This window comes from Myripristis murdjan, chromosome 7, assembly GCF_902150065.1.
Source record: "Myripristis murdjan chromosome 7, fMyrMur1.1, whole genome shotgun sequence".
NCBI classification, from domain to species: domain Eukaryota; kingdom Metazoa; phylum Chordata; class Actinopteri; order Holocentriformes; family Holocentridae; genus Myripristis; species Myripristis murdjan.
Window position 1 is genome coordinate 11,324,305 of NC_043986.1, and position 14,454 is coordinate 11,338,758.

The 14,454-nt window shown below is 42.4% G+C and overlaps 2 protein-coding genes across 4 annotated transcripts; one reads left to right on the forward strand and one right to left on the reverse strand.

Moving 5' to 3' along the window:
- Window positions 1-1,512: 1,512 nt before the first annotated feature.
- c1galt1la (core 1 synthase, glycoprotein-N-acetylgalactosamine 3-beta-galactosyltransferase 1, like a) lies at window positions 1,513-6,954 on the forward strand. Its single transcript, XM_030056603.1, has 4 exons — window positions 1,513-1,745; window positions 2,624-2,894; window positions 3,399-4,063; window positions 5,557-6,954. Exons 2-4 carry the CDS (start codon window positions 2,672-2,674, stop codon window positions 5,905-5,907), a joined length of 1,239 nt encoding a protein of 412 aa, XP_029912463.1. The 5' UTR covers window positions 1,513-1,745; window positions 2,624-2,671; the 3' UTR covers window positions 5,908-6,954.
- On the reverse strand, window positions 6,929-8,983 carry tac3a (tachykinin precursor 3a). Of its 3 annotated transcripts, none has more exons than XM_030056605.1 (7): window positions 8,886-8,983; window positions 8,355-8,470; window positions 8,156-8,252; window positions 7,819-7,848; window positions 7,656-7,709; window positions 7,485-7,551; window positions 6,929-7,210 (listed from the first exon to the last, which is right to left on the reverse strand). In XM_030056605.1, exons 2-7 carry the CDS (start codon window positions 8,454-8,456, stop codon window positions 7,192-7,194), a joined length of 369 nt encoding a protein of 122 aa, XP_029912465.1. In that variant the 5' UTR covers window positions 8,457-8,470; window positions 8,886-8,983; the 3' UTR covers window positions 6,929-7,191. The 3 variants fall into 3 exon arrangements, with proteins under 3 accessions (XP_029912465.1, XP_029912466.1, XP_029912464.1); XM_030056606.1 differs by having other exon boundaries at window positions 7,819-7,842; window positions 8,156-8,255; XM_030056604.1 differs by having other exon boundaries at window positions 8,156-8,255.
- Between the last annotated feature and the right edge of the window lie 5,471 nt (window positions 8,984-14,454).

The following is a 14,454-nucleotide window of genomic DNA, read 5'->3' on the forward strand; positions in this document are numbered from 1 at the left end:
TGTCAACAAAAAGAGCAAAGTTCTCCTGATAAGCTAAGCGCGGAACACAGCAAAGAGCAAACCAGCCGTCTCTCTCTCTCTCTCAGGGCCCTGGATCAGAGAAAGGTTACCGCTCAACATGTTGATCTTCTCCACGTTAGGGAGGACATCTAGTGGCAAAGATTCATAACAGACAGTTCTCTCTCTCTCTCTCTCTCTCTGTCTCTCTCTCTCACACACACACACACACACACACACACACACACACACACACACACAAACCCAAGCACAACAGTGTCCTCTTGATCAGTCAGTTCTAAGTTTCTTTTCAGAAAACTCGTGGGATTGTGAAGAAACAGAGCCATTGTAAGCCTGTGGTAGGATGGCACAATGCTCCTCTGTGCCGCTGCAGCTGGATGAAAAATTGCATCTCTGCACTTACATTAACCTGACTCCAGTAACCATAATGAAGACACAAATAGCTATGCCTAACTCTTCCACTGACCTAACTGCACACGTGTATGTGTGGCAGGGGTTATAAAACATTTTCATGTTTCAGGAGGCCTGCTGTGACCGCCAAAGAAAAATCACAACTGAGACACATTTAGTTAAATATTGTCAAGGAGCCTCCACATAGGGAAATTAGGCTACACTGGTGTTGATTTAACACTGAATTGTTAATCGACCTTGTGCTGTCTGGCGCCTGAGAAAAAGCTGCAGCAGTGGAAGAAAGACCAAACGGTGAGAAAACCACTTGGAGGTGTTCCTATCATCCTGCTGCACTCTCACCTACACATGCTTTACATTGTTTTGTCAAAACTCCCTCACACTGGACGCATACCGTACATCATGCCTTACCACAAGTATGCCGTGGGATGTGCATTCATGCACTCTGCAAGTGGGCCGAGTACATGAATGCAACAGATGCACGTGTTGTCTTTTTATGTGAAACTGTGGCACTGTAATAATGTGTATGTGAAATGTGGCACTTTAATGTGTGTGTTGTAAATATGTGAATTTTACCATTTTAATGCATTTAGATGATCTACATGCTTTATGTAGATGTGATACTGTGACAAATTTCTGAGCAATTCAGACAATAAAGTATAAACTAAAAGTATCACATCTTATTTTCTGTTTGGGATAATTTCAGCTAAATTAAATTACATGGAAATGACACCATTCCTCACCCATCAATGACCTTTGGAGCAACCTGGGACCCACTTCTACAGCCACTTGGGTGGGTGTTAGAGGTGCATGGGCTCTGAAATTTTTATTTCCTTCCCTTGATGTCGTGCTTCTTACTTACTTCTTACTTCTGCATTTATGTGCAGGGGAAATTAATGCCACACATTTAGAGATGTATATTTGTGACGCTGCGGTGGTAGTGGAGCAGACTGAAGTCAGACTGAAGTCTGTCATGATGGGAGCAGCATGCTGGCTCTGCAGCGCAGTTTCACAGCGTGAGGGCGGCTTCTTGGACACGTCATCGAAAGCAAGCCAATGAGAGGCCGCAGCCCGAGCTTAGCCCGTGATGTTGAAGAATGCACATTTACAGTAGCTCTCCTACTAATCATGTCGTCTCCCATTTTGCGGAGCACATTACTGACGACTTCAGCAATATATCGCATGAATGTGTAAGCAGTAAAACAGGTGTAGGCTCGTGCCGTCAGTCCTGATGGCTGGGCTGAACACCCTCGAGCCGGATTTTAAAAGCACTAAGGAGGAGCACATCGTGCTCACAAATGACTGAACCCCCAGCAAAGGTAAATAACACATTTCCAGACATCAGCTCTGATTGTTAGCTTTAAATATACCCACAGCCGTGCCAGATAGCTGGATAATAGCAGTTTTACAGACATGGAGCTGCGCATATCTGGTGTATTAACCCGGCCTTATTCAGCTTTTGTGAGACAGCATGTGAGCAGTATCCCGTGTCGTTGGCCACACAGCTGTACGGCTCGTTATGGGGGAAGAAAATGTTTGTAATAACCAGGGAGTGTTAAAGGAGAGCAGCGAAACAAGGGGAGCACTCGGCCCGAGTTTACAGAGGCCTGCCAGAAACTCTGTCTCAGGTTAATCATTAACATGTATCTCACATGTGGGGTTTAACCTCAGCTATGAGCCAGCTTAATGGAAACATTGTATCGTTTCTGCTGTGTTGTTTCCATTGTTGTGACAATGATGTTGCTGAAATTTTACCAGTGACTTCTCTCATAGCCTTATAACTGTATTAAATTTACTCAGTTGTGCCAGTTAGATTAGAATACCGCTATGTCTAAGTACTCATGGCATCCTCATTGAGTGCGGTTATACTGTTCCAATAATCTTAAATATGCTTACATCTCATAGTCACTGTTTTTCTTTTCATTTCATAAAAATGTAAATTTATCTTTCTTTCTGTCCAAATAGGATCATAGGCTCACAATCAGGATCATGATCAGGGCAGTGTATCTTACATAAACAGGCTTAACCCACTGTGCAGCTAATTTTTTTTTTTTTTCATAAATTCAAAATGTAGCACTACTTACAAATATGGTACAGAGGCAAAGTTGATATAATATCAGCTCAATAAGGGCATTAGTGAACACAATATGTCAGGCTTGTCTGCCCATCAAACCCTCCTGATATGATATTTTTTCAGGTGGACATGCTGTAACGGGAGCATCAAGGAGCTGACGATAGGGTCACCATGAAGGGCCCTAACTCCAGATGGGCCTTCTCCCTGGGCTTCTTGGTGGGGGCCTGTGGCATCTACTTCTTCCTGCGCCAGGTGTGGTTCGAGAGGAGCTACCCGGTGCTGTCAGAGGCCCAGGAGAAAGCCGCAACGGTGGGAGAGAGGCCAAGCAGTGAGGAAACCAGCTGGAGGAAGGAAGGAGGTGCTCTCATCAACCTGCTCCACCCTCACCATACAGGTGCTTCACACTGTTTTGTCAAATGACAAGTGGGGTGACAAGTGTGCCATGGGTCATGTATACACTCATGTTGCTGAGCTTTAATGTCTCTGTGTTTTTGTGCCACCCTGCAGATACAGTCATACAATAGGCATTACAGGTTGAAAGAGATTCCTGTTAAAGTTCTTCAAATTTTAAGATAATTCAAAATTCTCAAAAATCTGATATTGTTAAAGATAGAAATGAATACAAATTAACAGACATGGGAGAAAGGCTGCCTTAGAGTATATATTGGTTACCAACTACATTACCTTTGCTGCATAGCCTAATCAACATTAGGTATAGAGATTGTTAAAAATCTGGTAAATATAGTCATGAAGAAAACTTTAGACATATGTCACCATTCTTATTCAATAATGCCACCATTGACAGTTGAGTTACACTACTATGCTGACTTCCATTGAGTGTCCAAAGGGTCTATTGACTGACTGATTAACATAGTCCTGTGTTACACTGTCTCTCTAGGTGAAGACAGCCGAGTGTCTGACGAGTTGTACCACAAGGTGCGTGTTCTGTGCTGGGTGATGACCGGGCCATATAACCTGCAGACCAGGGCCCGCCATGTTCGGGCCACCTGGAGTCGACACTGCAACGTGGTGATATTCATGAGCTCCATGGAGGACCCAGACTTCCCCACCGTGGGCCTGGGCACCAAGGAGGGCCGTGACCAGCTTTACTGGAAGACCATCCGGGCCTTCCACTATGTCTTCGAGCACCATGCCAAGGAAGCAGACTGGTTCTTAAAGGCGGACGATGACACCTTTGTGGTGGTTGACAACTTGCGCTGGATTCTGGCCAACCACACCCCTGACGAGCCCATCTACTTTGGCAAGCGCTTCAAGCCTTACGCCAAGCAGGGCTACATGAGCGGAGGGGCAGGCTATGTGCTGAGTAAAGAGGCTCTCAGGAGATTTGTGGAAGGTTTCCGGACCAAGGTGTGCACACACACCACCCCGGTAGAGGACCTAGCCCTGGGGCAGTGTCTGGAGAAAATGGGTGTCCTGGCTGGGGACTCCAGAGATACTTTGCAGCGGGAAACCTTCCACCCATTTGTGCCAGAGCACCACCTCACTGGCAAGTTCTCCAAGAGTTTCTGGTACTGGAGCTATTGTTACTACCCGATTGTTGAGGCAAGTTCCTGCAAGACTCTGTTTTATCCTCAAGCTAGCCACACTGTACAGTGCTGTGATAAAGTAGCCTACAAGTTGTGAAATTAAACACAATTGGTTCACTTGTAGTCGAATTTAAGAACCTAAGAAATGGAGTTCCTTGGTTAGACAGACCTTCTTTCTTCTTAGTTTTGCTTCAGTGAGTGGATTAGCCCTAATTAGAGAGGGGCAAGTCAGGTAAGGATGCCATATTGCTGAGAGGGTGAACCTGTTCCTCAAAAAGCCTTTAATATCATTAGTGTACATCTGTACTTAAACCGAGAGAATTATCCATTCTTTTGTTTGCAGTGGGTACCTTTCTTGTAAATGAGATTTAGACCAAAATGTGTACAGTAAATATTTTGCTTTTGATGAATAAAACAGAATGTAGATGTTGCTATAAAGGATACATCAGAGGCGAAATGACTAAATTAATGAATATTTTATTACTTGGCCCATTGAGAATTCCCCGCATGACCTTGGCTTAGAATGAATGAATAGAAATAGAGATGAGTTTTATGTTTAAGTGGATGATTGCAGTGGAGACAATATCTTGCCAACAAAAGGAAAATTGGTCAATTTGTTACTGATGATGCAGCTATTGCATTACTCTTTGCAATTGTAATGAGACAAGTCCACTCTTGATCCTGTCAGACAGTGATTGTTGGTGCATATGGCAATAGGCCTGGTGTAAACAAGACATTTTGTCCTTGGTCTTTGTAAGGGAAAGAAGAAAAGCAATGCGTCTTTAACAACAGGGAAATTATTTATTTTTTATTTTACTTTACAAATGGAAAGTTCGATTTTCAGAGCTGTCAACACAGAGATATGTGAAAAACTAACCAACATGTTAAAGGTGGGATGTGTAGCATTTATATATATATATTAATGGTGTTAATATATCATTTTCCAATTAATTGCAACACCTATGTATGATTACCATAAAATCATAACATAAAGACTAGGGATGAGACTGGTTTATGCTATTGTTGGTGTTGCCTGACACAGACTTGTTTCTTGCTACAACATGAAACATCCTAATCATGTTGGAAGTGATTTTTCCAAAAGCTTTTCACTTTGTGTCACTGTCTGCGATATTTAGCAGTGTTTGCGCTGCAACAACAGTAGACATGTTCTGCTTTTGTGGTGTACAGCCATCGCCTATTCGTTGGTGCCCTAAATCCTGCGAAATTTGACCCGGGTGGCACACACTGTAAAATGCAGCATGGAGACTTATAGAGATTGTCAATCTACTCAGCAGTTGTCTTGTTTATTGATGGTGCTCATACTAAAGGTCTCAAGAGAAATGTGAAATGATTTAATGGTGGCAAAACGCTGCATGGAATATTGTTGTGATGTGCTATAATGTATTGATATTCTTATAACCTCTGTGGGTGTGCCTTTATTTGTGTGTGTGTGTGTGTGTGTGTGTGTGTGTATTTGCATGTGTGGTTTGTGTTTGTGTCTCTTCCCAGGGTCCTCAGTGCTGCTCTGACCTGGCAGTATCCTTCCACTATGTGGAAGCAGAGCTGATGTACACACTGGAGTACTACACCTACCACCTGCGAGCTTATGGCTACAGACCGCGCTACCGCCCCCCTCTACCCCGGGACCTGCACCTCACCGTGATCTCACATCAAGCCACGACAGCAAGACTTAAAACAGCTCAGGACGGGGCTGTTAGACTGAGTCACACAACCCCAAACTTATCTGTCAGTGAAATTCACGGCAAAATGGGAAAAGACTCAGGCAAAGTGGAAAAAGACAATCTAAATTCACTGTCCTCTGACAACAGGACTGCAGTCACACAGGACAGGCAGCATTGACTCTAAATTGTTTTTTTGTTTTTGTTTTTTACTGAGCTTCACTTGATTGAATCTGTTTATGAAGCACTTGTGACCACTGTGGTGGGAGGCAGTGATGCTGCAGAGTTGAATGTGACAGGGTATTACACACTATGTTGCATAACTGTTTCCATAGTGCTTCTTTGATCAATTCAAACCTTTTCCCCAGCCACTGTATAGCTGTTAATGTTATATGGTTGGATAAAACTTGAATATGATTCAATGTCAACTCCTTTTGCCTTCATATTGTGAATCAACACCATCACAGATGTGGATTGAAGCGGAATATCATTATAATCTGCTGTACTACATAATCTGCATCTGATGTGATCTAATATCAGTAATATGAAAAGGTTTTGGTCTTGGTGGGCAGCAACCACAACGGCAGTGCAGTTGTCATTACAATGTTTGAAATATTCTGTCATCTTCTCTTTGTAGTCAGATTTGCAGCTTTCTTGTTGTAGATTTTTTTTAATAATTCCGATTTAATTCTGGCCTCTTGAAATCATATGCAAAAATGACTTGCTTGAGCTGTTGTTTCTTTGCCTGCAGTTTGTCTGGACCCTTGTTCTTCTTTATGAATACTCCACAGTACAGTGGTTTCTGCAGATTTCAAATCCACAGTCAAACAGCCAGCAGTGATATATTGGGTGTTTCCGTATCAAAGACGAAAACCGTTTTGTAGAACCTGAAATTTTCATTGTGTGATATAAGATTCTCTGATATAGAGGAGCACCTTTGAAAGCCTCACGTGTTTAATTTATCTCCTTGGTGCTTCTTTTCTACAAATTGGGTGTCAAGCCAGCACAATCACCATCCTTTATGAACACAGTATTATATGCATAACTCAAATGAATCCCACTGTTGTGTCATTTATATTCCCCAACAGTGTAATGGATGTGATGTAGCAGCGCCATCTGAAGCAGAGTTAAGCTTCGAGGATTCCCCAGTCTGTACAAACAGGTGCAGCAATGATCCAACACAATGTTAAATTAATAAATTATTTACAAAAAATCTGTTTATTTGGAACTTTGAAGAAAAGAATACTATGGTAAAGAAATAGAGTGTATCAGATGTCAGTGTTAATTATGTGCTTCTTCAGATAAAACATATACAAACTGTATAGTTTAGAGAAGCTGTCGTAAGCCATCTGGCAGGTGTATGCAACAGGCCCGTTATGCTGTTTCCATGAGACATTTAGTAAGTTGCTTGCTTTGTATTCTCTGTGATTTCAGCCAGATGAGAGAACTGGTTGAGCAGGAATCTCTACAACCCTCGACGAAACCTGGAACAAACAATTACACAGAAATGTAATTAGAATCCTCATACATGTGTTTTTTAAATGTGTAAAATCCTACTTTAATCCAGTGGGGGGAAAAGGGATAATTATACATAGATAGACAGATGGATAGATAGATAGATCACACTTATGAACTTAAAGTATATCATCTTCAGAAGCCCAACTGGTCTCCAGGTTTTACCAATCAGCCAAGTTGAGTGTTAGCCTTACTTTTCTAAGTGGTGATGTTCCATCTGAGTGAAAGACAAGAGGTGCTCACCTTAGCCGACACTTGTTGAGGAAAATGCCTCTCCTTTCCGGGTACTCTGTCCTCCAGGGACCATTATCTGTGAGAGCAGACGTGAAAAGATTGCACCAAAAAGATTCACACCCCCCAGGACATGGGATAAATCTTTACACTCTGAAAAAGCGTCTACCAATGCACACTCACCAGGCTCTGAGTTTCTCCGTCCCATGAGACCCACAAAGATGTCATGCATCTCTCCTGATAAGAGGAATGAGAGTGCCATTGAATACAATAATTTCGGATGAATTCATAGACAAATTCTAACTGGAAAAAGCACATTTATATCACAGTTATATGAATGTCTTACTTTTATGTGGCGATTGTGCAGCATCTGCATCTGATTAAAAAACAAACAAACAAACAAAAACGATCAGCCCTCAACGTAAAGCTATGCAAATCAGTTATCATGCTGCAAAACATTTGTGGATGCTTTTGGCGTATTTAGCTTTTTGTCTTTCCTTGAATTTTGCACCAGCAGTGCATTAGTTAATTCCCTGAATTAAATGCCAATCCAACAAAAGAGAACAGTTTATAAAATACGCTCTATTTTTTTTCTCTGATCAAAAATAATGTAATCAATAATTTATATTTAACTCAGTCGGTCCTTTCATCATCACAAGCACTGAGGAGGAGAGGAGACTCACCGGCGCTTCTTCTGCCCATCAGACCCACAAAGCTGTCATAATCCAGGTCGGTATACCTCTTCAAAATGTCCCGCTTGAGGTTACCGAGACCCGTAGTCTGCTGCAAAGAGAAGTAAAACGAGTCTGTTTTAGAGAAGAAGAAAAAAAAAAACAACAACACCTAGACAGCCTCACTGCTTTTAGACGCGAGCAAACATACATCTGAAGTTGATCTGCGTGACCCCGGCTCCTCGCATCTGGACTCGCTGTACCGGAGCTTCATGACGAGAAACAGAGACACCAGCAGCAAACCTCTTCTCATCTTCTCTGCGTCACCTGTGCAAAAACGGTTACTGTTATCGTCGTTTGATAAAGTTGTCTTATTACGGGCGAAAGTATTGGATGCATTGGAAAATTGTTCCTTGGATAAGGCGCCTACACTGTACCTGTTGCGCATAAACCTCCTATGCGCTTAGTGCGTAAAAGCGCACAGTAAGATTTGCAGCTGGGATGGCTACTCCCTCTCTGTCTCTCTCTATATCTCGCTCCCTCTCCTTTCTTCTTTTTTTATATTCTCTCAAGCATTTATCAAATTTAAAAACGAAAATGTAATTCTTTTTACAATCAGAGTGTGATACATCTGCAAATGGTCAGATTTCACACTAAATCCATTTACTGACAAAAGTATGATGGTAGCTAATATTAATAACTGTACACATTTATTTTCAAGCCTTTAGAAAGTCTCTTTTACCTGCTATGTGCCGATCTGATAATTTGGTGGAGGAGGCAACGGCAACGACGTGCGCCTTGGTGCGGAGCGGTTTGGAGACAGAGAGATCCTGCAGTGAGATCCGGTGAGGACAAAGGGAGGCATCCACCCTTTGGGTTATTAAATAATAGCCGGCTACCTGCGTAACTCCAATCAGCAACTGAAGCGTAGGTGGAGTATCAGGTCTTATATCACGTTTTGCTGTAGGCCTTCCCTATATACTCGTATTGATGATCAGTTATAGGTCCTGCCTTCTACTCCTCCTCCCGACACACACACACGCACACGCACACACACACACGCACACACACACACACACACACACACACACACACACACACACACACACACACACACACACAATTTTAATCTAGCCTACGTTACATTCCATGTATCCCTGAACATATTTACAAACTTCTAAAATTTCCTGACAACAATTTCAAGCAGCATAATTGACTATGACTAAATGGGGTCCAAATAATTGGGAACAAACGCTGAGCTCCATCAATATAATCGACCTTTAATCGTAGCTGGCCGCAGGTCCAACCTGAACAAGTCTGCACGGCACAGAGCTGTCATATGTCCATCTCCTTGTCAACAGCGAAAAGGGCTCAAGCGCTCCTCAAGGCTCCACTGACCAGCTGACTTGGTCGTAATTGTCAGGACGTTAATCTTTTTAGGAAGTAATTATATAGACAGCAGCTGCCTCTGCATGTCAACATAGAAGATGTATGATCCACACAGACATTATGGAACTGCGAGTTTACAGCTGATTGCCAAAACCTCATCCACACAGAGAGCGTGGACAGTTGAGCGAGCTCCACCGAGCCATGTGCATTTCAGCTAAGTCCGGCGAAAATGTTAAGTATTTCACATTAAATTAAAGAAATCAACTTATTAGTGCACTGTGTGACGGCCGCCACAAATAAGGCATTATTTCCCAGAAACCGGGCGGTCACGAACAGACTTCAGAATTATTTGAGCTGACAAATCCTCCTACTGCTACTGACACAGTGATGGACACACGATCCCTGCTACTTTCAAAGGGTCTTCGGAATTGTTTTCTTGGGTGCTAAATTATCTATAATAAACGTTCAAATGCCTGTCTTGCAACATGTCTGTGTGAGCCCATTTAGCTCCAAGCAAACAGCTAAATTATTGTCAATAATGAAGAAGAGGAAAAAAGGTTGAAAGAAAAGGGGAAAAAAAACTTCTTGAAAGATTTTGAAAGCAGTTCTGAGCACGAATCAGAACTCTACACTGATGTCATCATGTTGGAATAGATGGAATATCTGATTACAAATTTGAATTGTTAATTTTGGCATTTATGACAATCAAGAAAAGTATTTTACCCACATCATACCTCCACGATGAGACAGAGAGGCAGCTGGAAGTGACTCATATCACATCCTTGAACCAAATCCATCATTTTGGCTGCAATTACATGCAGTTACACTTTCATTGGTGTTTGTTGACACATTACATAATGTGATATATCATGAATATTTCAGTAATGCAAAGTTTGAGATCATAGCTGTACAACAGGCTGAGGGGAGCTGTATAGAAATGGCTGTAGCCTCAGGGGACAGAGTCCTGCAGGGATGTGTGTGAGGCCAACAACAAAGAGCCAGGCAGAAATCCAAATAGTACATTTCTCAAAGGTTAACATTGCTATGATTTAGTAATGACATCCAATTTCCATATTTGTCTAGTTGCTTTATGTACTAGCGAGTGGTGGCGGGGTAGTGGGTGGGTTGCAGCAGAGCAGGGGTCTGGGTGGGAGATCTGACAGAAGTGGGGAAGTCATTAATTGCATTTTTACATTATTGATGACTGTTTTTTTCCCTCCTTAGTAATCAAAGCAACCCTCTCTGTGGACTAGCAGAGCCTGGGAGAGAGTGCCAGGGGCTGTTTATCCACTACATGCCACAACAGAGGGGGCTTCTCTTGCAACCCAAGGACATATGGATTGTGGACACTCGTATGTCATGCCCTAGTGGGTTGCAGAGTGATATTACATGCACCCTCTGCTGTATGGAGATCTTTCCCTGCTTATGATCCACAGTGAAATCTGTCACAATCTCACTAGAAATATATAGCCCAAGTTGTACTATGAGGATTGTGTTGTTTATCTGGTAGTGTAGTCTTCACTGAAATTCTCAGTTGTCATTATCTTTCTCCGGGAATGCAATCTGCTATTGCAAAATATAACAACTTATGCTTGATCACAACCTTTTTACGTCATTCTGTAAAACATCTGCAAGTGTTCAGCTTGTTCCTGTGGCTCTGAGCCCTGGCGTTTCTAATCGAGGTTTCTGAGTGAGGCTGAAGTTAGTTGTGTTGTTGTTCAGCTATAAAAGTCAATTACAGCGAGGCATTTAACCTCTGGATAAACTTTATTTGTATCAGCTGGGTGTTTGGCACATGTGTGTACGTGAATGAATTCACAATCATTCAACACTTGATGAGTCACATAGCACTGCACCATCGGATGTGAAGGGCAAACGTACAGGGATCAAATTTGGGCTCACATATTATATGTGTCTGCAGATTTTCTCAGCCATATAAGCTGCAGCTGGAGCCAGATAGAGCTGAGCTGATTGAGGGATAACATATGATGTACTCCCCCTCTGACAGCTCAGCAGGATGTTCACGGCTGACTTAGTAACAACAGGTTGGTCATGCTGGCTATAGGTGGAGCAGTCAGTGAGAAGACAAAAGTGGATGTGCACGTGTCAGATAGCGTGTATCTTTTTCATGCCCGGAGTGCTTGCATCACACACACGTTTTAGACATGAACATCTTTAAGTTTGGTATTGTGGCCTTGTCTTATTGGGATGATGACAGCACTGAATAAATTTGCATGTAGTAAACACTTATTAAATCTGCTGTTCCATAGGCTTCATGCTGTCAAAAGTGTTTTTTTGTTTTGTTTTTTTTATACCGTCTCTGGCCACCACCCTTCATCCATTCAGGCACTCTACCTCTCAACTGCGTCTGTAAATCAGAGGTTCAGATTCAGTCATACACAATTTTCTGTGACGTCTGTCCTGACTAATTTAACTGCCTGGGTAGTTTTGCAACCTTGATCCTCCTTTTCCTGTAATGCTCCGCTATCACTGTCACCCTGTTGTAAAAGGCTGAATAGATTGAGTTTAACTTGCTGCGGAAGTGAAAACAAACAATGTTTTGTCTGGGTACACAACTCACATATGTGCTCTGTATCTCAAGTCATTTATTTACGTCCTCTATGCAGCCAAAGCTGTAGAAGGCCACATGAAGTTGGCTACACAAACCTGAAAACGCAGTCTGGCAGTTCACTTTATTTGGAAGTCCATGTAAGGACATGATAATACAAATTCATCCCTCTGTAGACTTGTATCCGGCGGAGGAGAGCAGCGGATAGAGCCTGGAGTACAGTCACACTGTTAGTCCTCTCCTCTCTCTCTAATGGAGCTGCCAATCATCCATTTGTGCAGGCTTTCATGGCCTGAGAGGCAGAAGATAAAGTAAGTTCCACCCTGGAGTTGAGAGGGGACGGTGACGCAACAGCCCTTATATGGCAGAGATGTTATGGAAAAAATGAATGACTAGAGGGAGACAGAAAAACAGAGGGAGAATGTGAGAGAGAGGGGCGGTGGGTGGTAGAGATGCGTGTGTGGAGAAATTATGGCTATATTTGTATACAGACCAACAGTGGATGCACAGCTTGGAATTGCTGGCCACTACGTCCAGAGGGGGTTGATTTGTGGTGTGTATGTGTGAACACAGCAACAGGAAACACAGTCCCACACACGCTCTGTGGCCGACCCCGCTGTTCGCAGTTGCTTGTGGCGACATGAAGACGAAAATAAACGGATCTAGAGAAATCCAGGCTCCTTCGCTGCACTTCTAAGACACACCTGTCAGTAATTGAGTTAATAGGCTCTAATCAAATGGAGGAAATTCAACTTAGGGTCCAGTTTATACACCACCTTGAGGCATGCAAAATGACTTTGATGGGTGCATTTTTTCCCACCCACTGCTCCCTGATCCCTGACTCACAAGTTCTTGAGGTGTCACTTCCATCTAAATGTTAATTTGAAGGCTGTTTCTTTAAGACTGGCACGGATGCTGATATGCTTTGAAAGTCCATTTGCATGGGAACATGCTGGACATGTGCACGAAGAGCTGTGGAACTGTTGAACCAGAGTACATTCCTGTTTTGCAGTGTTTCCCAAAGAACTCCCAAAAGTGTTTTTGTGTTCACTCCTTGTCAAAAGCTTTTTGTCCACTTTAATCTTCTTTCTGTGACAATGGTTGCCACTGACGCGCATTGGAGAAAATAAGATACTTTGATGCTGTTTAGGCTCTTCAGTCTCTCTTCTTATGTCAGGGAACAGTCTTGGCCCTTCGAGTAAGAGCATTGCCTCTTTTCTACTCATCATCCAGTGAGAATAGTGTGTGCTAGAGACAGGAAGATACATTAGCATCTTGTTCATCACAGGGGCAATCAGTGTCTCTTCCCCTTTGTCCTGGCTAGTACATCCTTTTGTTTGCAAATGAATGTATTCAGACATTTGAGTTGTGTCTTCAACCATACAAACGGCTTCTGCCTTCAAGTACTGTGGGATTAAAAATAAGACTAACTTGGGGCATTGCAACCTTGAAATATGAGTTTTGTTTGTCGGCAGTTTTTCTTTTTAATTTGAGAATATGTTGGAAATACAGTGGACATTATCTTTTTTATTTTCAGTGGAATTCTTAGTGCCTCAGGTTTTTTTTTCTTGAACATGATCAGGCCTTCATATTTGATTTATTTCCTATGCCATTTGGTCATTACACTGTCGCCAACTTTCCAAACCTTTTGGCTACTGACTGTCAGTATTACACACAGAGTTGTTTCTGCTCTACTTGGACATTATCCCTTGGCATTTAACACTCTGTTTGTCTACTGGCACTGCAGTCAGTGATGCAGACTCTTTTTTTTCTGAAGACATCTAATTTCATGCAGACATTTGTCTGAACTGACAGTCTGCTATCTCTGAAAGTTGCTTATAATCTCTTTTCATACACAACCTTCTGCTTAATTTGATCACATAGAGAAGGAAAATAATTTTGTTTGAGTAATGACAATGTTAATCTTACAAAATGCAAAAAGCCTGAGTAACATCCGGCAGTGTTTGGCTCAAGGTTGCAATTCATCATTGCCTTACATCTGTCTCCATCTTTGCACAGGCTATAGAGTGATGTTAGTGATGTGTGGAGGGAGGTAAACAAGCTCTGCCTGGAGACAGGTGAAGTGCTGTGGAATATGTATTCTAAAGTAAACCACATCTGAAATCCATTTAGGAGGTGCTGCTGGCAGGCTTGATGTGTGTGAAGAGTACCTCTGTAGCCCGAGTAATGCCCTCTGAAAGTGTCAAAGAAAAGAATCTGCATTTTGAATTCATGTTCCTGGCCCTCAACTGATAAGAGTGAAATTATGTATTAAGCTTGTCAGCTGTCATAGGGATGAAGGTGAGAGTTATCATAGGGTTTATGTATTTGTGGAAACACATGCATAGAAAGT

Excerpts from the sequence above, each read along its gene's own strand:
- c1galt1la (XM_030056603.1), top strand. The coding sequence starts at position 2,672 with ATGAAGGGCCCTAACTCCAGATGGGCCTTCTCCCTGGGCTTCTTGGTG. Across the intron at positions 2,895-3,398 it reads GCTCCACCCTCACCATACAG|GTGAAGACAGCCGAGTGTCT; the intron begins GTGCTTCACACT and ends CTGTCTCTCTAG. Across the intron at positions 4,064-5,556 it reads GTTACTACCCGATTGTTGAG|GGTCCTCAGTGCTGCTCTGA; the intron begins GCAAGTTCCTGC and ends GTCTCTTCCCAG.
- tac3a (XM_030056604.1), bottom strand. The coding sequence starts at position 8,456 with ATGAGAAGAGGTTTGCTGCTGGTGTCTCTGTTTCTCGTCATGAAGCTC. Across the intron at positions 8,256-8,354 it reads CACGCAGATCAACTTCAGAT|CAGACTACGGGTCTCGGTAA; the intron begins GTATGTTTGCTC and ends TTCTCTTTGCAG. Across the intron at positions 7,710-7,818 it reads TGCACAATCGCCACATAAAA|GAGAGATGCATGACATCTTT; the intron begins GTAAGACATTCA and ends TCCTCTTATCAG.